The sequence below is a fragment of the Triturus cristatus genome, chromosome 2_1 (genome assembly GCF_964204655.1).
Source record: "Triturus cristatus chromosome 2_1, aTriCri1.1, whole genome shotgun sequence".
Classification (NCBI taxonomy): domain Eukaryota; kingdom Metazoa; phylum Chordata; class Amphibia; order Caudata; family Salamandridae; genus Triturus; species Triturus cristatus.
This window is the reverse complement of record NC_140581.1, coordinates 426,178,756-426,204,068: the sequence shown is the minus strand read 5'-3', so window position 1 is coordinate 426,204,068 and position 25,313 is coordinate 426,178,756. Positions and strand designations below refer to the sequence as shown.

General features: G+C 44.5%; 1 protein-coding gene across 2 annotated transcripts in view; it reads left to right on the top strand.

Moving 5' to 3' along the window:
- LOC146865407 (interleukin-12 receptor subunit beta-2-like) overlaps positions 1–25,313 on the top strand; it is a 598,479-nt gene that overhangs the window by 533,593 nt on the left and 39,573 nt on the right. For both annotated transcript variants that reach the window (XM_085631968.1, XM_085631957.1), the window contains one exon: positions 20,774–20,855. In XM_085631968.1, the coding sequence (XP_085488094.1) occupies positions 20,774–20,855 (82 nt within the window). The remainder of the gene's footprint in view (positions 1–20,773; positions 20,856–25,313) is intronic.

Sequence of the window (25,313 nt, the reverse complement as noted above, 5' to 3'; positions counted from 1 at the left end):
AAGACTTTGGGCTCCCAGAATCCGAATACGGGCATTACTTGGCAGTTTGCCATTGGGTGACTCTCCCCACCGTTCGGCCCCATGCAAACAGCCAGTTGACTCTGAGCGTTGGCTTCTGTCTAGGAAGGATGGCTCCCGCATTTGGTTGATATATATTTGTTTTTAAACACTCGGGTCACCCCCTTACAAACGCCTGCTAGGAGGAGGTGGGAGATAGAATGTGAGTGCAAGTTCCCTGATAAAGAATGGACCAACATTCTGCACCGCGCGCGTGCAACAGCCACCAGCGCCTCAGGCAAGGAAACACTTTTAAAGTTAGCCGTTAGTCCATTATTGGTACAACACCCCAGCACGCCTAACTCAATGGCAGAAAGGAAAGGATGACACACGCTGGCGTCCCTGCACCCACTCAGGTACACTCTCACTTGCTATGGCACTGCCCCAAGGTCCACCGATACTGGAAGGTGGTTCTGGCGGACATTGACAAGATGATTGTTACAGAATAACCCCGCTTCCCTAGCTACATCTTGTTGGGTCTGCCCAATATACAAACCATCCCACTGCACTCTAACAAGGGGAAGGCTATTACCCTGGCACTATGTGTGGTGAAGCAAGTCCTGCTATCAAAAGGGGGCACTGATACTATCCCAACTCACAGAGACTAGCTGCACAAACTCTGGGATTTATTACAAATGAAAAAGTTGACAGCAGTTATCAGTCATACTATACATAAATTTGAGAAAATGTGGGGAACATGTATAAAACATCTCTCTGGCGTGTATCATGAACTCACGTGCCCAATATACTTGCGGATTACGCCCTCTACCCCCTACTGATGATTCAGATAAATAAGAAGTGCGATGACCCACCCATAAAATTGTGAAATGACCATGGACTGTTCTTCATTATTGTTCATTGATGCTGTTTGACCCTGCTCTCCCCTCCCTCCCCTTTTCCCTTCCCATTCTTGATATCCCCCCTCCTCACAACTTCTCCGGCCAGAGGATGTAGGCGAAGGAAGTTGTAAACTAAACTTAATAAAATGTTACAATCCTAAAATTCTACTTCAAAGGGGGATCAACCTGTTCTAGAATGTGCTGTAGTTCTAGTTGACAAAATGGGAGAGCATCTGGCCATTTCAACCCTGTTGTCTCTTGAATTTTTGTCAAATTCAGTTTGAGTGTATCATTGTACTTCTCAACAAGACCTGCTGACTGCGGGTGATTGGCAGCTTGAAATTTCTGTTTGATGTGCAAGCCTTCACATACTAATCGAATTACTTTCCCATTAAAATAAGATCTGTTATCACTCCAGATAATGCGGGGCATACCGAAACAAGGAAAATACTCTTTAAGGAGTACCTTCGCCGTTGTGGTGGCTGTATTGTCTTTAGTGGGGTACGCCTCAACTCATTTACTGAACGTCCATATAACCACGAGAACATACTTGAGATTATTACAACGTTCCAACTCAAAGTCCATTCGGAGGACTTCGAATGGGAATATAGGTGGTGCAAAATTGCCAGATGATGAAGGGGTACCCTTCTCTGGATTGTGGATCATGCAAATCATACAATATTTTATTAACGTGTAGCTGTCCTGAAAGTATTATCATTGCACCAAACCAGAGCCAATAATTTACATATGCCTTTTGCACTAAAATGAGCTGGACCATGAGCCATAGTAACCACAGGTAGTACATATGCATCAGGTAACATACATTTCGGTTCTCCGGACTTGTCAGTACAACACCCTTCTTCATTTAATTGTGCCATACTTTCCTGCCATATCACTGATTCTTCTACCGTTGCCTCACTTTGTATCTCTTTCACACTCTCAACTGTACTTTCAAACATGGCGTTCTCAGGAACCCATCTAGTTGGACCTGCAACAAACATTCTCTTCATCTTGCTTGGAGCAGTTTCCTTGGCTGTCTGATCTGCAAACACATTCCCTCTACCTACATCATCTGTTACTTTTCTATGTGCGTTGCACTTGATAATCGCCATCTTCTTGGGGAGTGTTAAAGCAGATAATAACCGCAGTATAAGATGTCTGTGTTGTATCTTAGTGCCATGGGAAGAAAGGAACTCTCTTGCTGCCCATAATCGCCCAAAATTATGTGCGACCCCAAATGTGTATTGGCTGTCTGTGTAGATATTGACAACCAAACCCTCTCTCAATTTTCAAGCTCGTATAAAAGCCACGAGTTCTGTCACCTGGGCGGACTGATAAGGGACTCGTTAAGTTTCCATCAAGGTGTGCGAAGTAGTAATAGCATAAGCTGCAGTAGTTTTGCCATCTGGTAATTTAAAACAAGAGCCATCAACATATAGTTCTCCTTGAGAGTCAGATAAGGGAACATCAGTCAGGTCTACCAGTCCCTTCTGAAATGTGTATGGTAAAGTGTCAAAAGGCAGGTCTTGTGATTAAATAGACAAAATGGGAGGGTGATATAAGGAGGAATGATTACACTGTTACATGCCGGTAAGGCAATCATAATTCTGCTTATTTGCACAGGGAAACAGGGGAAGAGAAAAACCATATTTTTTTAATACATTGGTGCTTTTGGTGTTGTTCATTCGAAATAATTGTTTTAAAAACGATCTGTTTTTAGTGTGTCAGCGCTACGAAATTTTGAAACTGAAACTGCTTGACCGCCATCATTGCTGTACTAGTGGTGATTAGTTGAGTGTTTTATGGGCTCAGAGGAGGGGGGTGCTATAAAACAAGAACGCTGGCGCGACCGTGCAGCGGATGCACACAGCTGGCGTGCCAAAGGCAAGCCTCTCTGCACCGGTCCTCGCTTCGACCACGCACAACGCCAGCCATGCTGCCTATTTAGATGGAAATGGCGGGCCGAAACTTTAGAAACTCTCCTACTTGAGGAAGGAGCTAAGGGATCTTAGGCCAAATAGAAATGCATCACAAGAAGTGGAAATAAGTAGGATAGGGATCAAGGAACACAAAGATGATAAAAATATCATGCTAACTAATCCGATAGCACAAGATCAGCTCAGATGTGGCCTATTGAGTGCACGTTCCCTTGTGAAACGTACTTTGTTTAAATACTGTCCTTGAATCTAATGAATGGGACATTATTTTTGTAACTGAGACCTAGATCCCTGCAGAATCAGACGTGGACCTGGGATTGGCTTGTCCTCAGGGTTTTAATGCAATTCACCATCCAAGATTAGGAAAAAGAGGAGGAGGAATAGCAATAATTTTTTTAAAAACAATATGAGATAGTGCCCATACAAACTGATCAAATAAAGGGAGGGGAATTGTTTAGTCTCTTCCTAAAAGTAAAAAATGGGACAGCCTTCTCTGGAGCCTTATGTTATAGACCGCCAGGATTAATAAATGATTGTATTCACCTATTTCTAGAACTAATCACTAACTAACCTGGCACTCACTCATTCCAATCTCTTTATGATTGGGTATTTTAATATATGGGGGGAGAATAGATGACTCACCCAGTGTAGAGAACTCCTTGGCCTATGTGATACTATAGGATGTGAATAGCTGATAAATGGGCCTACACACAAAGGTGGACATACCCTTGATCTGATTTTCGCCCATGCAAACCAGAAAATGGTAGAAGATCTAATTCCATTAAGCTGGTCTGATCACATGCTAGTTGTCTTTGATATACAGAGACTCATGATAGCAAGGAAAGAAAACATGGGTAAGAAGAAAATCCAAGAAATTAAGGAAGTCCAAGGGATTAATATTGTTTGACGCCGAGAATAGTTATTAAAATTATACAACAGTGGATGTGAATTATGGTTGGTCAAAGGCACATTAGATAACATGATACCGATAAAAAATCTAGCATAGCGACATGAGACATCCAGCACCTTGGAGAGGCAATGGCGAAAGGCATATTTAAAACCGGATAAAATTGTACTACAAAATGCACTGAATGAATGAATGAATTTATTGTATCAATTAATTAAAATTGTTACAAAAGAAACTGGGCACACACTTTCTTCAATCTTAGATAAAAAAGGATCATTTTATTTAACAAATCTATTAATCATGGCTAAAACATAATCATTGCATTAAACAACTCTAATAGTCACAACCCTTGACCATGAGCAACAAGTAAAAGGTTTAAACGCTAGTTTGAAGCTGTAATCTGCACTGAATAACAATAAAAACGAAGTAAGATAGCTAAAGCAAACTATTATACAAAAACAATCATAAAAGGTACAAATAAAATGAGGAAAATATAGGAACTATGGAAGAGGAGGAGTTTAAACCACTGGCCCCGACTTTCTCATCAGGATCCCTACTTGATCCAATCCCACAAAATATGTGGAAGGAAAGAGCGGGTTAATTATATCCAAACCTAGGGGCATATCAGCAACAACCGGCGATAATTATCGCTAAGCACACTTAGAGCTAGGATAATTATCGCCGGCTAGCGTGGATTTTTATCGCTGAGCTATTAGCAACGCTTATCTCAAAAGCGATAAAAATCCTCACGCTAACTGCCTAATGTGAGATTATCGCTGGAAACCCAGCGATAATCTCACGCAATGTGGCGTTAGCTTGATGATAGAGACTCACAAACATAGCCATGATATCCACCTTCCATAGGATATCATGGCTAAGTCAGTCCTGAAGTAGGCGTAAGGAAAGTAGCGATAACAGGAATTATCGCTACTTCTCCTGCCACTATGCTTCATAGCGTGGGGCTTGATGATGGGAGAAATGTCGCTTAGCGACATTTCTCCGGTCAGGTCAGGTCAGGAACGCCCACTTTGCATCTCATTAGAGATGCAAAGCTGGGTGTTAGGAATTCCTACGCTAACGCAAGATTTCACGCGTTAGCTTGCTAATTAGGCGATAAAATTATCGCCGCTTTTCGGCCGAAAACGGCCGCAAAAGTGGCGATAATTCTATCGCCTCGCCTTGCTGATATGCCCCCTAGTAAAGATCTGCAATCAATTCCTGTCAATGGGAGAAGTACCACATATGTGGACGAAAGCCCTACTTACCCCACTACCAAAGGGGCATATTAACAAGGAACAGGGAAAATTAATGCTAAGGGCGCTTAGCGTAAATTTTTTTAACGCCCGCTATCGCTGGATAATATCGCCTGGTTATCGCGTTATTAACAACGCTAACCACCTAGGCGATAAAAAATCCAGCATTTGGAAGGTTATCGCTGGTAATGCAGCGATAAAACTACAAGGATAGGGATATCCTTGTTGATAGCCCATGGTGGATTTAGCCATGTAATCCACCTCCCATTGTATTACATGGCTAAATCTGAAAATTAGCAGACGTAAAAAAGCAGCGTTAACCGTAGTTAGCGCTGCTTTTTTTGTCTCTAACAGGGTTAGCGTGAAGCTTGATAATATTTTGCTCTGGAACGCCCACTTTGCATCTCATTAGAGATGCAAAGGGAAGTGTAGTGAAAAGGGGTGCTAACATGCGATTTTGCATGTTAGCACCCTGTTGTTGATAGGGCGATATTTTTATCTCCGCTTCTTTGGCTTTTAAAGCCAAAAAAGCGGAGATAAAGCCCTTGTTAATATGCCCCAAAGAATCCAACATCTGACCTAAATGATCCCAGTTACTATCAACTAATTTCTCAACTTTCCTATCCAGTTAAAATCTTGGAAAAATTTGTTATCGAATAATTGGCAAGTAGGGGGCGGAGCTTGCCTGGCTGCAAGATGGCTGCAGAGTAACGAAGCTCTGACGACCCAACCTCATCCTCCCGCAGAATTCTTCTGTAAAATGCTGCAAATTACAGCACACACTCCCGGCATCGGCCTGATGCAATAAGTAGAGGCCTCCTCCTGCAAACCAGACCTTAACTGAGGCCTTAATCGAAGAAACAGCTGATTAGCGGGGCAGACCTCAAGGGAAGCGAAGAGCGGCCTACCTGCAAGGCCGTGGCGACGTGATGATGCTTCCAGTTGGAAGAGGCCCTCTACACTGCGGCGGCCCGACTGGTGGTGGCTGTGGATGCCGTGTTAACTGTGCAGGCCTCCTGACTGGCGGAGAAGTGGGATTCTGAACCGAAGAGCTGCGATTGAGCCCCCCACTCCCCATGGTGGTGGTGCCGCACCGACGATCTGGGTTGCCACGGTGAGCTGCATAGCTGAGGTGAGAGGCACGAAACTGGGGCAACAGAGCGCGGCAGATGATACTTCCGGGGGAGACTGGACCTCCTGCACTCATCTTGCATGGTGCAGCGGCTCGCAGGACAACAGGAACAGCGTGCTGCGTAGTGGCTGAAATGGCCTCCACATGAACGAAAACACTGACAAGGGAAGCGCCTAATGTGTTTCTACAACGCTTTAGGTAAAATGACGGCGCAGGATATTAAGGGAATACATGGGGCCAGAGGCACACGTAGGGGGGATTACGCACACAGAGAGCCGCATAAAACCAGGACTGATCATGAAAATTATTGCAACCCTGATTGTATAAGATAGAGGACACTATGTAGAATAAACACAACCACCGAGGTGAGAACATATCCCAAGAAAAGTATCAGAGCTGTGACAGAGCATGATGGGGGGGGGCACATCTCGGAGGTACTGGTATACATTAAAACACATTCACTGGATTGCCTGGGCTCCCCGCTCACCTTCTTGAATCAAAGTCAGACTGCAGTAGAAAAACTCAATTCCGGGCTAAAAGAAATGGACTGTTTGCTGAAAACAATCTTTTTAAAGTTTAATGGTGGGAAAACTGATTTATTTGTGTTGCTCCCCACAAAAGAAACGTACCCATTACCAATGGACTTTTGGCCATGGTCCAGCACAGATAATCTAAAGGGATCACCGGTAGTGCGAAATCTGGGAGTATTTGTGGATGAGAAGCTCTGTGGAACCCCACACTAACAAAATGGTAGCCACATGTTTTGGATAGATACTTAACCTAAAAGTCCCTTTTCTCCTGCAGACACAGCCAGAAAGCTAGTGGTCCAATGCACTGTGTTGAGCAGAATTGACTAGCGCAATGCTCTGTTGCTAGGGGCACCGGATTATCTCATCAAGAGACTGTACTGGGTGTTGGGCCTTCCGGGGAGAAGATAACGGGCATGTATAAATAATCACTACGGACACTTGGGCTACAGGTACGGACCGGAAGTCCTGAGTGACTCCGGCCCCTTTATTTAAAGCCTTCTGGCCAGAAGGTGATACATTATGTGTATCGGGTTCCGGGTTGGGGTCTGCGTGTTGTAAGATGGTCAACGACTAGACCACTACATCCCATCCCAAATCAGTTCAAAATGACAAACAAGGATAACTTTAACACACATAGTCAATGAGCTTTTGATTGGGCATCGGATGGGGTCTCAGATTGTAACAATACCGTTGACTGTCATCTCTCGGGTTCACTGGCCCTTCTATCCCCGACTGTCCTGATGGCCTGAGCTCTCTTGGGCTTTCCGGAGCCGCTACGTTCATACTCGGGCCAACTGTAACACTCTGACTTGCATCGGGCTGTTCATTACTTCCGCTAGGGACTATTGGTCTCTCCACTTCCGAGTTAGGCACCCTCTTGAACCAGGATATGTTTTGTGTGATGACTTCTCCATCTTTTTCGGCTGTCACAGCAGTGCCTCTCACGACTTTGACTAGCCACAGCCCTGGTTCATAGGGTGTGCGGAACTTTCCTCCGCTGCGAATATTTCTCACAAGGATCACACACCCTGGTGCCATCGGTCGGACCTGTGCTCTTCTCCGCCTACTCTCTCTGTCATTGTTGGCTGTCCTCCTTGCCTGCGTACTTACGGTTCAGGTTTCCAGTTCTCTGCTACGGGAATGTTGTCTCGCCTTTGCCCAGCTAGCATCAGTGACCACGGGGACCTTTGAGTGGTGCAGTGTGGAGTGCTACGATATTCCCTTAGGAATCTCTGGAGTGCGACTTCCGGATCGGACTGTTCGGCCACGGATATGCGTAAAACTTTGTACAGCGTCCGCTTGAATCTCTCCACCTCTCTGTTCACTTGCGGCCACTGCGGCGTAATGCGATGTTTGATGCCTAGTCGCTCCAGAAAATCCTTAAATTCGTGCCCTTGTAAACGGGGGACCATTGTCTGTTTTGACAACATGAGGTAGTCCGAACAGTGCGAATGTCTTATCCAACATCGGTAGTAGGTGATTGAACGCAGTCGATGGTAGTACTTCCACCTTCCACTTAGCTCTTCATGGACTCGCCACATCTTCCCAAGGCGAGCTTGGTCTATTTTGGTCCATCCACTGATGTCATGGAGAAACCCAGTCCACGAGCCTTTCCGTATTGCTCCCAGTACTTTCTTTAAAACCATTGGAGGAGTGTGGCTCAATGGTTAGAGCGGCAGACCCTGAAGCAGAGTTCTGGCCAGAGACAAGGGTTCGATTCCCGCCTCGGCGGGGCTCGGGCTCAATTTCCTCGGACCTGTCTATTCTCGCCTCGGTGCCTATTCTAATCATGGGCCCCACGCTGCAACTCTGGGCAATAGCTTGCTTAGCCTCCACACCGGCCCCAACAGCGCTAAGGATGCCTGGCTTCACCCTGGGGGTGCCCAGGAGTGGACACTTCACAGGGAAAGCCAGGAGGGGTTCCACAGCGGTATGAGTATCAGCGCCAGGAAACCGCAAAGGCGACACCGCAAGGTGGCCGTCTGGTGACAGTGCGCTCTATAAGTACCTTGACATGTCCGACTGGGTATGGGTATGGGTCTCAATTTCTGACAATGTTAGGGCTTTTGGGCACGCCCACTGTGTGACCATGCTGACAAACTCCTCCGTCAGTTGCTCTTGGTTGCCCATTTCTGCTGGGGCGGCAGCTGGATGCCGTGATAGGAAATCCGCTGGATTTTTGGCACCAGGCTTGTAGACTAGGTCAAACTGATAGTGCTGGAGCTGAATTGCCCATCTTTTGATCCGTGGCGGTGGGTGAGGCGCAGTTCCTCTGAATAGTGGAACAAGCGGCTGGTGATCCGTTACTACCCGGAACGGGTGTCCACTCAGATATAAATGAAAATGGTTGCAGGCCCACTTGATGGCCAACGCTTCCCGTTCAATTTGGGAATATCTTGTTTCTGTTGCCGTCCGTGATTTGCTGGCGAACGCTAGCGGGACCCATGTTCCTGGGTTTGTTTCTTGGGACAGCAGAGCTCCGAGGCCTACAGGGCTAGCGTCCACTACTAGCTCAGTTGGTCGCTTGGTGTCGAAGTATGCCATTGTCGTTTTTTCTAACAAAGTGGACTTCACCTTGCAGAACGCTTCCTGTTCCTCTGGGCCCCACTTCCACACGCTGTCTTTCTTGGTGAGGTTTCTCAATGGCTCTGCTACTGTTGCGAGGTTGGGTATAAATCTCCCGCAGTATGTTGCCATACCTAGAAAACTTCGAACTTCTGACGCTGTCCTGGGAGCTGGAGCTAGTTGGATTGCCTGCGATTTCCGGGGATCCACCTTGAAGACCTCCTGGCTGAAAACGGATCCAAAGAATTCAATGGTCTTTTTGAAAAATTGGCACTTGTCTTTATAGAGAGTCACTCCGTGCTCCGCGAGCCGTTGGAGGGTGGCCCTGAGCTACCGGTGATGATCTTCTAGAGTCGCTGAGTGGATTAAGATGTCATCACTGACATTTAATACCCCTTGCAGCCCAGACAGGACTTTCCGTACGGCGTTTTGGAAAATTTTGGCTGCTGCTGATATCCCAAAATTTAGTCTTTTCTTTCGTCTGAGCCCCAAGTGTGTTGAAAAGGTAGGTTTATACCTGCTTTCCTCTGCCAATCTCAGCTGGTGATATCCTGCATTGAGGTCTAGTTTAGAAAACCACCTGGACCCATTTAGATCAGCAAGGATATCATCCACGGTGGGGGTCAAGTGTCTTTCCCGTCTTATTGCCTGGTTAGGCATGTGCATGTCTATGCAAAGCCTGATTTGTCCAGGCTGTTTCGGCTTCTCAGCAATTACCATGGGTGACACCCAGGATGTTGGTCCGGTTACTTTCTCTATCACCCCTTGTTGTTCAAGTTTGATTAGCTCCTGTTCAACCAGCGGCCGTAGATGGAATGGGATGCGTCTGTGTCTTAAGGCCACGGGTTTTACTGACGTGTCGATGTGCAGTCGCCCCGGAGGTCGTTTCATTCTTCCTAGCCCTCTGAACAACTGTGGGAACAGCTCCAGGATGTCTTCTGTTTGTAGTACTCTTACCGCATTTGCAAACGTTACTAGGCTTAGATCTTCAGCGGTGTGGCTCCCCACCAGGATATCTGCTTCTTTGTCGACCACATGGAATGTGGTTGTTATCTCGTGACTGTCTGACTTTACTTGCACAGTCATTTTTCCTTTCAGCGGCAGGGGCTTCTGACTCCCATATGTGAGAATTCTTACCTTGGACGGTGTGAGCGGGGGTCTGGAACTTAGCTTTTTGTAATGTTGGCTCCCTATCACATTGACCGATGCTCCGGTGTCAATGAAGGCCGTCACGGGGGACCCTGCAATCTCAATCTCACAAGTCGGTTGAGGGCGTCGCCTCCGTTTTAGGTCACTTACGAATTATATGAGGAGGCACTCTTTTTCGTCAGTGGACGGGCCTTCGAGGTAGGTTCTGTGTTGTGGGGACAACTTCCGCGTCCGTGCCATGTCAGATTCTTCAAGTGAGAGTTGCCTCACTGCGTTCGCCCGTCGTCCCGTGCTTCCTCTGCTTCGCATACCCCCTCGGCACACGCTGGAGAAGTGATTGGGAATCCCGCACTTCAAGCAAGTCTTCCCTCGTGCATGGCACTCGTTCGGGGTGTGTTCTTCTTTGCCGCAGTATCCACACTGCGCTTGACGAGGCGTTCTCGTGGGCCATCGCCCTCTGCTGCCACGCCCTGGGGTGTAGGCTGCTTCCACTCATTCTGTTTTCACGGCCACTCGTTGCGGGCATGAGCGCCGCCTCCATCGCTGTGGATCGGACCTCGGACAGGTCGTGTGACCATGCTAGGACGAGCATGTCTTCCAGGGAGATCCTGGGTTGTCAAAGAATGAGCGTCCTCAACATTTTGTTTCAGCAGCCTTGGATGAGTTGCGCGCGTGCCTCTTTGACCTGATCATCTTCCGTGCACGTGTTAGCCAACTCTCTCAGGCGTTTGTGGAATGCATCCATTGACTCTCCTCCTCTCTGACGGGCTTGTCGCAATTTAAATCGTTCATAATAGGGGTTTAGTTGAGGGTCAAAATGGGCATTGAGAGCCCTCACCACTGCGTCATAATATGTGGGGGCCCCAGTGTTTGGTAGGTGTGTGAATAGTTTGTATATCTCATCCCCTGCGAAATGCAGTAGCAACGATCTCTTGACGGCGCCATCTGTTTCTCTGGTGGCAATTAAATAGTTGTCCAGCCGGCCAACCCACACGTTCCACCTTGGTGACGCAGTGGCAGGATCAATTAGCTCTCTAAACGGTGGTAACACGATAACTTGAGAGTGTATGGGCTTTGCTGGGGCTGGCGCTGCTGCTTGCTGTGGGGCTGCTGCCCCTGCTTGGTCTGTCATGGCTGTGCGTTGTTGCACCACCTACCGGCTTCCTGGCAGCCTCTGCGATGTGTGTCCTGACGTGCCTTCCCTTTGTCCGTAGCCGCTGTTGCTGGTACTCATTTCCCGGTTTCTGCTTGCCTGTACCTTTTTTCCTTTGTGGGCATGCAAAGTGTCTTTGTGTTTATCGGCCGTGTAATTTCAGGCAGTACTTTGGCACCACACTCTGCCAATGCTTAGTGTCTGTGTGAGCTGGACATTTCTAGAGCTTGTTACCTCCTTGATATTTCCTTTGTGGGTCCTGGCAGCTTAATTCCCCTTATTTTGCCAATGCTTGATGGAAAACGTGTGTGCTGCACTTGCCAGTGCATATTGGGTATGTCTTGCGTGCTCAGATGCTGCCAGGGGCCGCCAGGCGCTCCTGCAATGTTAATTATAGTTGTCCGCTTGAGCCACAATGAGGGGTCTTCTGCGCATGCGCGCTTCTCCCGCTGCAGCGCAGGCCCTCCACACGCGTCTTCAGTTACCGTGCGGGCCTCAGGGAGAGCGCTGCTCGGGCGTCCCCGCGATGTAGCGGAATGAGTGGTGGCGGTTTGGTGGTACCTTGTTACACCGACGGGTGGGGTGTCGCGATGCGAGCCGCTCCACGGTTGGCCACACACGGGAGGTCCGCAGGAGGGCGGCCGGAGCAGATGCAGCAGACGGGGAAAACGAGCAGCTGCTGAGGTGAGGGATTTACACTCACACCCTCGTCACCATTGTTGGGCCTTCCGGGGAGCAGATAACGAGCATGTATAAATAATCACTACGGACACTTGGGCTACAGGTACGGACCGGAAGTCCCGAGCGTCTCCGGCCCCTTTATTTAAAGCCTTCTGGCCACGCCTGGCCAGAAGGTGATACATTGTGTGTATCGGGTTCCGGGTTGGGGTCTGTGTGTTGTAATACGGTCAACGACTAGACCGCTACACTGGGTACAAACTGCAGCTGCAAAACTGACACTGAATGAATCGCGGTATAACTCTTCCTCAAATGCCTTAAGAGAGCTACACTGGCTTTCAGTAAAGGAGAAAATAATCTTTAAATCTATGTGCATGGTATATAATGCAGTTAATAGAACAGGACCAGTGCTACTTCAAAAGAAATTCAAACAATACAACCCACAGAAAACGCAACGGTCATCCTTGGCCAATCTGATTTCTGTCCCGAATATTAAGAAAGTAAGGTCGGGTGGAAGGACTTTCCAAGTAAGGATACACTTCCTGTCTCTCCTAAGGCCAGCACAAATTTAACCTGTTTTAGGAAAAAACTTAAAGACCTGGCTTTTTTTAAAAAAGGTCGAATTTGGTCTTGGGCCTAGAAAACTGTTGCACGAGTAGGGTTATCATTTTGTTTTAATTTCATTTACTGGTACAAGACAGCACCAAGATACCTGTCAGGTGAACATTGCAGTTTATAAGTGTATGTTGTTATATATTATTATTATAATGTTAAGCCAGAGTTAACACAAGTAGAATTAATTTCTTTTAACAGTGATAATAAGCAATCAGTGCCAGAGAACCCCAGTCGTTTAGTTGGTATAGAGCAAAACGAACGTACTAAACAAGCACAGGATCATGAGAAGGCAGCATAAAAAAGAATCATTATTCAACTATGATGCCAATCTGAAATAATAGTAATTATCACTCTTTGGCAAAACTATTGCAGGAAGAGGAAACCAGACATGAGTAGTGGAGAAAGTGTACCATGATCAATGATCTAAACTAACTGTGATGCATCTAAGCATAAAGCCAGTCACGATGCTAGCTCACAAAACTTTAGCAGCGGGGGAGGTTGGATGTTGACAAGGGTGTCTTGGAATGTTGGGGGCTGGCATTGAAAATACATTTTTGTGCTCCACTGCCAGTATAATGCCATAAGGGATTTATCCCACAGATGCCAATATGTCAAATCAGTAGTAACCAATACTGCAAAGGGTAGTCCTTGAAGGAGCATGCGCTCTGACTGAAGAGCTCTATGGCAGAGGAAGCTCTGATCTGTGATAGCCTGGCATATCTGGTTAAAGAGACCAAAAGCTCGCAAGATATTGTTCATGTATGAAACTGTTTTAAACAAGTTACTCTATAAGATCACCATGCTTTTTAACAATACCCAATAAATGCCCCTCGTTGGAGGAAATGCCCAACCCACAGTACTTGCATAAAAAGTCACATGAGAACCTGATCGGGCTGGGTACCGTGGTGTATCTGAGCCACATGGTGGGCAGGGGTAAGGTGCAGCCCACCAGGCAAAGATTGAGATCATCCTGGCTTGGCAACCCCCAAAAACACAGACTGAGGTGAGGGCCTTCCTGTGTCTTACTGTCTATTACAGGAGATTTGTTAAGGGTTTTGGCACCATTGTAGGGAGTCTGATGCTAATATACGGATCGCATCTCTGCGAGTCAGGCTGCTGTAGGAGGAGTTTTTAACCACTTTGTAGAGTTTTAACTTGCTTGTATTTGTATTTTTAGCCTAATTATTTCTGTGCCTAATTGAATTTGAATCTGTTTGCCTTACTCACACGCACTCTGCACTTTTTGAACACTCCCTATTAATTATTCAGAGCGCTGCTAATACAGGAAGTGGGTGCGGACTTCTTGAATTCCTGCCACAAACTGTGGACATAGAGCGCCACCATTTTGGTGAGGTGGGCGCTCTAGTCCTTTCATAAATAAAAACCGAGACGCTCCGTGACCGTGCCAAAGGCAAGCCCGTCTGCGCCCGTCAGCATCCTTGAGGCGGCCGGCGCCGGATATGCTGCCCGCAGAACCACCGACACAACGCGCATTGTACAGTATGGGCGGAAGACACTGCTTCATCTACACTCTGCTGTAACATGTAGTGACACTGCGGCTCTAAATAACAGTGGGATCTTTTTACATTGCTCCCACTGTAACTGGTTCCTGCGGCTAACCGATAATGTTACACACATGGGTCTAACCTCCAGTAGGAAAAAAGTCATGGCCAGGGAAAGCAGTTTAAAGCAATACTGCTTACCACCCGCTCGCTGCAAAAACACAAAGCGCAAGTACATGACTTACTAGTTGATGAGAATCAGGACTTCCTCTTTCTTACGGAAACATGGCTGTCGGATGCCTCTAATCCCACCATAGCATCTGACATTGCGGCAAATTATAGGATTATTAGAAAGGATCACGAGGAGGTATAAGGTGGTGGTGTCACTGTCATTTTCAAAGAGGAAATTGAATGTGCTGCCTTAGCAATAGATGTAGTGGCAGGTGCAGAATGTCTGGGTTTTCGCTGCATTCTGTCATCTCAACACTGTATCGCTGGGATGCTGATCTACAGACCACCGGGCACATCCTGTAGTTTCATAAGGTCCCTCCATGAATGCATTACATCGCTAGCTTTTAAATATAAAAATCGTCTGATACTGGGGGACCTAAACTTACATATGGACAAACCCTCTGATCCTCAGGTGGTTGCTTTGCTGGAAACAATGTCTGCCTGCAAGCTAATGCCCCTCATTAAGGATCCCGCACATTAGGTGGGTCATGTATTGGATCACGTCTTTTGCAACATGAAGTTAGACACTGATTCCCTGATCCCTATTATTTGGTTGGATAACTTCTTAGTCCCATTTCGGATATCCACAATAGGGAAGAGTGAGATTTCAGAGACTAAAGCCACTGATTATTACTTTAGAGCTCTTAATAAGATATCGCTGGCATCCCTACAGATGGCTCTTGCTTCATCTGTCCCCTTACTCTGTCCCCTTACTGTCATACTGTCAGAGAATCCTGTAAAGGATGCCTCTGCCATAGATTCCTGGTTAAAGTCGAACATTGACACGGTCACGCTGTTAACCGTGCGTACCTCTAGAGGCACATGCCACTCAGCTCCCTGGTTCAATGAATCACTAAAAATTATTAAAAGTAAATGTAACAAGCTTGAAAGGAAGTGGCATAACCTCTATCTTCTGGAAGATTGGAATACCTAGAGGGTTGCCTTAAAAGTACACTATAAAATGGTGAGAGGCCAAGATGAACTGCTGGCAGGGTAAAATTATGGCTTCAAAAAATAAGAGCAAAGAGATCTTTGGGATGGTGAAGTCCTTTACGGCTCCAAAGGCAAGCAGCAAAGCAACCCCACTGTCAGCAGACTGGACGCACTTGTTAGCCCAGTCCATTCATGCCAAAATAGTGACAATCCAGCAGTCCTTCTCAGTGTCATCCACGGATAACATGTCGTCGCCGAATACGAAAGGTGATTCAATTAGGCCCCCTCCATCCCTGGAGCCCCCACAAGGCCCTCAGTTATTACACCTCCCGGCTATTGAAATTGGGGATTCTCTCTCTTATCTGATGAGCCTAAAATATGGTTCCCCAGTGGATGCATGCCCCGCGAAGCTATTACCAGCCCTTGCTCCCACCATAAATCAACAAATCTATAAGGTTTTGAATTCCTCTTTGGCAGCTGGCATTATGCCGCCTCTCTGGAAACAGGCGAAATTCCTGCCTCTCCAAAAGAAACCGAGTGCTGACCCCCATATACCCACAAATGACAGGCCTATCCCTCTCCTCCCGGCTTTCTCCAAAGTGCTGGAGAAGAACGTAAACAAAATAATGATGGAGTTTGCTGAAAAACATAATCTTTTGCACCCCACTCAGTCAGGCTTCAGGGCTAATTATAGCACTGAAACGGATCTGTTGAAGGTGACGGAGCATCTAAAGGAGAAGCTGGATCAGGAGGGCAGATCAATTCTCATATTGTTGGACCTGTCGGTAGCTCCTCGATAGATTGGAAGAAATGGGTTTCGGCGGTAGGGCTTTAGCCTAGCTAGTATCCTACCTGGAGGACAGAGAACAGGTGATTTGGACTCCCCCTTTTTCCTCTCCCATGCCCAGTTTACAGGTGGAAGTAAAACGGGGCTCCTGCCTCAGCCCAACACTTTTTAACCTGTATATGTCCTGCTTAGCAACACTGGTGGAGACCTATGGTGCGAAGATAATTTCTTATGCTGATGATACTCAGCTGATTTTCTCTTGCAACAGAGGCAATGAGTTTGGGAGCGTGATTAGATCTTGCCTCACAGAGGTCTGCGGGTGGCTGGAGAAGAACCAGCTTAAGTGCAACTCTGACAAGTCAGAAATTGGTTTTTTCAGCCTGCCCCCAGTGCACAATTGGAGTCAATGGTGGCCTGAAGAATTCTCCTCTCCCAGTGTGGCTCAATCCACAGATAGGAATCTTGGAATCCAGATTGATAATGCTCTGTCTATGCGTCCCCAAGTTCAGGCCCTGGTGGGGACCTGTGTTGGACTTCTTCGGATGGTGAGAAAGTTCCTTCCGCTTCTCCCGTTGGACTGCAGTGATCCGGGCGCTGATCACATCCAGACTAGACTATGGCAACATCCTCTACCTGGTCTTGCTGGATTTTCTCCTACAATGCCTTCAGGTGGTGCAGAACGCTGCAGCCAGGGCTATTCTCCATCCAAAACCCAGGTCCTACATGGCACCCCATCTGAAAGCCCTTCATTGGCTTCCGGTGAGGGAGCGGATAAAGTTTAAGGCCATAGTAACTTTCTTTATAGCTCTTCATGGCAAGGGGGCCAGCTATCTCAGAAGGCGTGTAGGTTGGAATACTCCGACAAGAGCACTTAGATCAACTTCGGCGGCGTATGCATGTGTCCCTAAGGTTCGCCTGGCACGTAGGGGCAGTAAATCCTTCAGCCTCCTGGGGGCACAGGCATGGAACAAACTCCAGCTGCCCCTTAGACTTTCTACGGACCTGACAAATGTTAAAAGCTGTTGCAAACTTGGCTCTTTGGGAGTTAAACCATCTCTATGACAGTATTGTGTGATTCGGTAGGGCCGGGACACTGCTTTTGGAGTAGCTGAGCGCTTTATAAACTCCTGTCATTCTTTCATTCATTCAACTGAGCTGACTTCAAAGAAGCAGCCAAAGAAGGTGATCTGGACAGTGCGTGTCAGAATGCCTTTGACCTCCTCAAGGATGCTATGTGTGCAGCACCAGTACTCCCCCCAAGGCAGTTTATTGTGCAGACGGACACTTCAGAGCATGGCTTGGGACTGTCTTAGCACAGGTAAATGAGGAGGGCCTAGACCAACCTGTAGCCTTCATTTGCAGGATATTACTTCCCCGTGAACAGAGGTGGAGTGCTATTGAGAGGGATGCCTTTGATGTGTTCTGGGCACTGAAGATTATACCTGGTTGCACTTACTTCCAGGTTCTGACAGACCTCAGGCTCCTCAGATAGCTCATGCAAATGAAGGGTGAGAATCCCACCGCGGCCACCAATGTTGGAAATGATGTTACAGGCTGAGAGGGGTGAATCTTATTCATGCAGCAACTGCAATTTCTGTCAGGGTGACACACAAGCAAACCCACATAAACCTGTGCTTAACCATCTGATAGCTTGTCACAAAGTCAGTCAGGCTTATCTTTGAGGCAATGTGTAAAATATCTATTTAGCACTTCAAACAGTAATAATGGGAGAACAGGACACAAGAAAAATCCCACACCAATTAAAAAAATAGAGTAAAATGTAATAAATGATTTGACACTAAAACAACAAAAGTCCAATCAATAGAACTGGAGATATACAGTTTTAAAAATGTAAGTGAAAATAATGCCTAAAAGCACTAAGTGCCAGCTGTGGTTTTCTGATCGCGCTGGACCAAGACAAAGTCACAAGTTTAGGCCGACCACAATGGAACATTGGCCAGATGCAGTAACCAGGTTAGGCCCTGCTGAACAAAGTAGCTTAAATAATGGTTGCAGAGCATTACGAGATGTTGCGTCTAGGATGCGTCATGCAGCTGCGGTTCAAAGAAGCTGCAAGGTCGGGAAGCGAGGTCCTGAGTCATCATCAAGCATGCAATCGAAGGGGGGGGCTTGCAACGCAAAGGCCTGAATCAAATGTGCCGTGCAGTAGCGGTTCCAAAGCAGAGCTGCAAGGAGATTTTTCATGCTGCACCGGTTTTGCCAACAGGACCACAGCTGGGCTGGCAGAGCACCTTCAGGCCCACTTCCAAGGGTCTAGGACTGGGGTGGCACCACCTGGAGGGCAGGACTCGTAACAGACTATGTCCAGGTACTGGTGCACCATATTTGAAGCCTTTTCTGTCCCTGAGGATCTGATCAGAAGGCCAGCCAACTAACCTTTGGAGTCACTCTGGTAGTATTGGGTTCAAGATGTAGGTCCAGTCCTTCTTACTTTTAGAGAGAGCCACAGAGTAGCTGTCCTTCTTGCAAAGCAGCACAATAGTTGTTCTAAATCTTCCACAGGTCCAGTGATGTACTGGAGAGTTGGGTCTGAGGATCCAATATTTGTACCTGGTGCCCACTTTGGAATGGGAGAAGGTTCTGGAGGTTTCCAACCTCAGACGTGCTTAAAATTTCCTGCCATGACCCTGGTTTGTCTGGGCTCACAGTAGATTACTGTCAAGCCCTTTGTGAGTGTGCTCGGGCAGAGCCTATAGGAAGTGTGGTAGGTGACAGCTCCCCCCCCTCATTAAGTCAAAGATGGCCCCTCCTATGCGCCTTTGTCTCACCGTCTGGGAACAATACAGAGACCAACTGTCAGCTATACCTAGTCATGTGACCAAGGAAACAGGCTGCAGGCACCAAATGGTTGGGACAAGAAAATGCCAACTTTCTAAAAGTGGCATTTTCTGAATTGTGACTTAAAATCCAACTTTACCATTAACAAGTGCCTCAAATTACAATTCTTTAGACTCCAAGCTCTACATTCCTACCTGCTCCTATTATAAAGTTATCATTTATTAAATGTAATAAATGAATCTAGTGTTATCATATGGAGAGGTAGGCCTTGCAGTAGTGAACAACTAATGTAAACGTTTTCACTACCAGGACATGTAAAAGTTGAAAGTGCATGTTTAACTTTAAAAGTACACGGCACCTTGTCCTATGGGCTGTTTAGGGCCTACCCTAGGGGGTGACAAATGTATTAAAAAGAAACTTTAGCTCAGGCGGAAGGTTTATTTTGGCAGGTTGAAATGGCAGTTTAAAACTGCACTCACAGGCTGCAATGACAGGCCTGAGACATGTGTAAAGGGTTCTTTAAGTGGGTGGCACAATCAGTGCTAAAGGCCCACTCGTGGCATCAAATCTACAGGCCCTGAATATATGTAATGCCACTTTCAAGTGACTTTCAAGTAAATTAAACATGCCAAATTGGGTGCAGGAGATTGTTACCACGTTTAACGGAGAGAGCACACGCATTTTAGCACTGTTTAGCAGTGGTAAAGGGCACAGAGCCCTAAGGCCAACAAAAAAGAAATCGGCAAAAATCGAGGAGTAAGGCAAAAAGGTTGAGGGAAGATCACCCTAAGACTGACCGGTCTAACGGGTTACCTTGGAGCTAACCTTTGCCTGAATGATAATAATGATAGCTTGTTTTTCTATGTATAAATTGCTTTGTACTCCACTACTGCTTTCAAGCACTATAAAATAACATGTTTGCATTCCTCAATTTAACGGTACTTAATGTATACACCCCTTAAGGCGAGACGGCTGAGGGAGAGAAGATTTATCAACCAGCACATCCGAAGTTAGGGGGGCTACTGAGAGTGGAATGTGCTATTTATTAAATAGAGAGACACAAAGACAAACACTGGAACATTGAAGCAGCAGGCACCAGCCATTATTGGCTCTGATCCACTCCATTGTCTTCATTGATGCACTCATCAGTCCAGTGTTCTGAATCTTTGTGATGCCTCATCTGTGCACATGTACAGTGCGAGTGTAATATCTTGGGTTGTTATGTCAGCGAGTCAATACATAACCATATAATATATGTAAAAAGGTAAAGTGCTGACTCCTAATGTATCGTATCTTTTTCTTGAGCCGAGTTCCTACCCCCTCTTGGAACCACTTTCTATGGAAAACTCACAAAAATATAAGCATATTCGCCTGTAGTGAGTGTTAGAAGAAATATCTAACAAAATAGTTTACGTTTACACACAAACATCCATCTCTATGAATTTGTAAAGTGAACAATGTGGGATTTTCCCATTGAGTTGTTGGTCAAAATGTAAATTTTTCTTTTTGAACTTCATTTTGTGTTGAAATGCTGACCTTTCCCTGATACCTAGTCTTGAGGAACATGAAGTGCACTCCACTGATTAATACACCATCCTACCAGACTTTGGCTTTTAAGTTAATGGCCGTCAGATTTAACAACATGAAGTGAGCAGCTGGTAATGTTTGATGTATATTCACAAATGCTTTCTGTGTGTATTTTGTAGGAAACTAAGAAGTTTGTTAAAAGACACTCCCACTCCAGAAGACAGCAACGTAATTAAAAACTTACAAATAAGAGTTCCACAGGTATGAACAGTGATTTTGCATTACACTTCTGTAATTGAAGGTTACATGTCAACTCTTCCATTAGTCACCTAGCGATATTTTGCTCTATAAAAACGTATCTCATTACTGAGATTTCCCTGTTATTTTGCTACAACTTTGTGTACAGTAATAAAACAATCCAAATGACCATTGTTATTGGTCTGTAGTATGCGATTATTTATAACATCCACTTAAGTGCATGCTTAGGTCACCCCCATCTGAGATGTTTGTTGCTCAAAGACTATTTACTCATACCTTGTCTGAGGCAAATTATTACCACATTTAGCAAGATTTATCAACACTTTGCAAAGTCCCTAACAGTGATGCAAACCAGTGCAAAGTGTTCATTTGTTATTACATTCCAGTGCAAAACATGTTTTGCAAAGGAAAGTTGCCAAAAAGTAAAACAAATCAGAGCTTTGGGTGCAATTGCTTTACTTTTAATCAAGGGACATCTAATAGGTGGAACATGGCAGTTCCAATGCAACCACCCATTTTGGCCAAGCTCTGTCTACTGACATTTATAGACAGGGTTTTTCGCCAAAAGATTATGCATTCTTGAGGCATTTCTTTAAACATTTCTGACTTTGCATGTGTGCTGTATTCTACAACACTGTAAAGACATGGTATTTGCGGCATTGTATTGTCCACTGAAAGGAACTTTCTTCCAGGCCCTATGGAAAAAGCTCCAGAGTCTAGTAAAATATACTACACACATTCTTGAGATGGGCATAATGGCATACAACCTTACAGTCATGATTACAACATAAGTATGAGATATACCACCTCTAAGTAGGACATCCCATCATTCTACATTAGTCAATATTCTGCAAGGCCTCAAAATCTTCAATGAAGTTTTGGAAATAAACATCCACACTTAATATATGTCCGCACTACATACATTTTTTATATAGTACTGCATTTCAATTATTTAATATAGGCACATGCTCACACATACATGGGTGAATTATCTTTTGTCAACAGAAGGTTTGGTGTTTCTCACATATTTTGTGGAACAGGCAATGGATTTGAGACTCGATAATTTATAACATACCTCTGCAACCCACATTAGATGTACTCAACCTTTATATTGTTTAACAGGGAGTAATACTCCTACCTCAAACTTGTTTTGTAAACAAAGCACCACATAACTTTCAACATGCACAATCGTGCTTGCCTCTAGTGCTTATGCTATTTCCATGTAAACCAGTACCTCTATGCTGTACATGACTATTGTGTTATCAGTGATGTCATAAAGGATGTAATTTGAAATGTCATCAGTGATGTCATCAATGATGTCATTTAACATTTCATGAGTGATGTAATATTTGATTTCTTAAGCAGTGCATAGAAGGGACATAAATTATAGTTCAGTAAACTAACTGGTGAATTTCAGTAGATTATTTGTTTTATTGATTTAAAACTATAGTTTTTATAATATTACAAGACCTAACTATAACATCATATGTGTGTATATATATATATATATATGTATGTGTGTGTATTTATATGTGTATATATATAATTATTTATTTATAAAACATCTTAACTTATATTGAAAGCTGTGCATTTGGTGTCTGTATGTGCTTGTTATGGTTTGTGTAAGTAATATAACTAGCCAATCTCAGAGTGGTTATGGATTTATTCTATAATCATTGCTGCATTTTAAAAGTAGTTTTTAAGGGAATATCTAGGACTGGGGAAAGAAGGCAGGGGTTAAGTGTATGTTAGGTGTTATGAGCTGAACAAATCATCTCTTCTGTTTATCACATATATTTCAATGTATTTATTTTTTATAATATAATATAAGAATCCTCTATAAAAGCAATTCCACTGTTCATTGTCTTCAGCTGTGCAAAACATGAGATGGTGGCAGTTCCTGGGAACAGCCAACAACCGCTATGCACAGAGGGTTTTGGCACAGGAACTGGCCTATGGCAAGTCCTTCCACACTGGGTGTCAAATCCATGCTGCATGTGTCCAACCCATGCTGTACTTGACCTTCAGCCTTGCTCAATATTTCAAAGAAACAAGAGCGACCCATACGTCCATGCAAACTGGGTATTGGCTACTAGCTAGCAACAATTGTTCACATGGAACTCATTTTCAAGAATAATCTTTTTTGTCACAAATTCTCACTTTGTGTTGGTTTAGTCAGAAAAAAGGTTAAAATAACCAAAGGGAGAGTCTATCTGACACAAATCAATTGCAGTTATACTATACAGTTATTTGCTTTAGGAAGAAAGTAGCCAAATGGATATGTTAAATTATACTCGATTCAGCCGAAATTAGTAATATGTTTATTCATTAGTTAATAGATATCATATGACATGTTTATTTTAAATACAATGCACAAAAAGCAGTGATTAGTAGTTTTTTTTTTTTTAAAGAAAGAAAGTGATAGATGCGACTCCAGTGAAGTGACCATAACCAACCATAAATTTAAAAGGACATATCCTGACTTAAAATCAAAAAACAGGTTATTGGTATGTCCTAGGATGTCTATGTAGTTTTGTTTCGATATTGCAGAAGAAGAACCAGATTGTTCTCTCGTGCTTTATTAGACTATCCTTAGGTGTTGCAGATGACGTTTCGACTCTACTTGAAATGGGAGGGTCTCTTCAGCACGAGTATCCTGGGGGGTGGTGTCATAAAGAAGATATGTGGGGGGACGACTATTAGTACACTTGTTAGGCTTACCTATGGAGCACCTGTGCTCCCCGGTGGCAAGCAAAGAGCCAAGTTATTGGACTAAAACTGGTTCAAGTTCTCCTGTATTATAATCCTGGGATAACCTAAGGTAGGGAAGAGGAATGATATTATAATTTGACCAAACACCGAACTTTAGAGTGTGTGCAGTCTGACTCTGTTGTCATGAAAACTCACCGTATGGTGAAGAATGTTCATCACAAACCATGTTCTGAGTATGCTCACACAAGGCTATATGATAATCTCTCCTTAGTGAGGAAGAACCCCTGTCGATCGTTATGCCTAAAAAATGAATAAGTAATAACAGGATGTTCATGTGTTTGCATCATACCAATAACAGCCTGTTGCAAGCTGCTTAAAATTAACACATGACTCACTGTTATATTACATTTTCAAATGGCTCGTTGTTGGGGTATTATGCGAAAGATTGGGATGTCTGGGGAGGAGTAAGTATTGGGGTTAGTTGGGCTGCTGCAAAATAATTTGCCAGATTTTTAGAGTTGTGATTAAAAATGTACTCACTTTGATAAAAAAGCTGTAGTTCTTTATTTACATGATCGGCAATCCAGAGATGCAGCACGGTGCTCAATAGCGTTCCGTACATTAGTAACCTTGCCTTCTGGATTCCGGAATCAAGGTATGTGTAGAACCATGAGGCAGCGTATCTTGCGTCGCGATCACATGCAGGTTTTTGTATACTGCTGCTAGAATGTAAACCTATTGTTTATCCTGCAGCAGAGGTTCGTGCCGGATGGAATGTCAATTTTAGCGCCAGATAGATGTAGAGTCCAATAGGGCAGCTGGCTCATTTTTCTTTAAAAAAGAGAAAACCAGGACACAGAATTCACTTAAGAGATAATTTATAAAATATTTTGTACACAATCTCGGGTGACAATAGTGTGGTAATTGTTGTTGGTCTGTATTGCGGATCACCCTATTGTGTCAAACGGGACCATAAATGAAATTTTACATAATCTAGAGTGACAATCATGTGGTAGTTGTTGTGTGTCAGTATTGTTGCTCACCATATTATGTTAAAGGCGACCGTCAATATACAACATACAATTGCAATAACAATACTCAGTAGGGTTTGGTTTCTTTTAAGGAGGCTGCTTCGTAGGTGGTCACTGTTGTTGATCACCATATTGTATCAGTTAGGACAGACCATATTATTGACCATCCTTATTAGTCATAAGTGTTGAGTAACCATATTTAGTGTACATATCCCAAATAGTGAAATATTACAGAAAACATACATAATGGTACTGATGAAGGTCATGGGTTAGATACCATACTAATTGGTAATAAGGTTTATTTGCACTTGTTAATACCTACAACGATTTACCGTACTCATTCCAATGTCAGTTAACAACATATGTTAGAATATCATAACATTATCCTAAATACCATAACAGTACCAAGAATACCTCACAATGGTGACATAGTCATTGTCAGAATTCAAGCAAAAAAGTAAGCATATACACACGTTTCCATCTCTTCATCTTGCACATATATGATTCTTTGACTTATCATTGTCAAGGTATTCTTATAATGACATAATCGTATAAAGAATTAGAACATGACATTGAATATATAAACACATGTTTACATTTGTTTATCTTATATGTACATAATTCCTGTTTTTCGATCGCTGTGCAAATCACGTGGGCATGGTACATTCTTAAATACAATTACAGATGGAATGAGATATACATAAGAGGCCCTATCTTT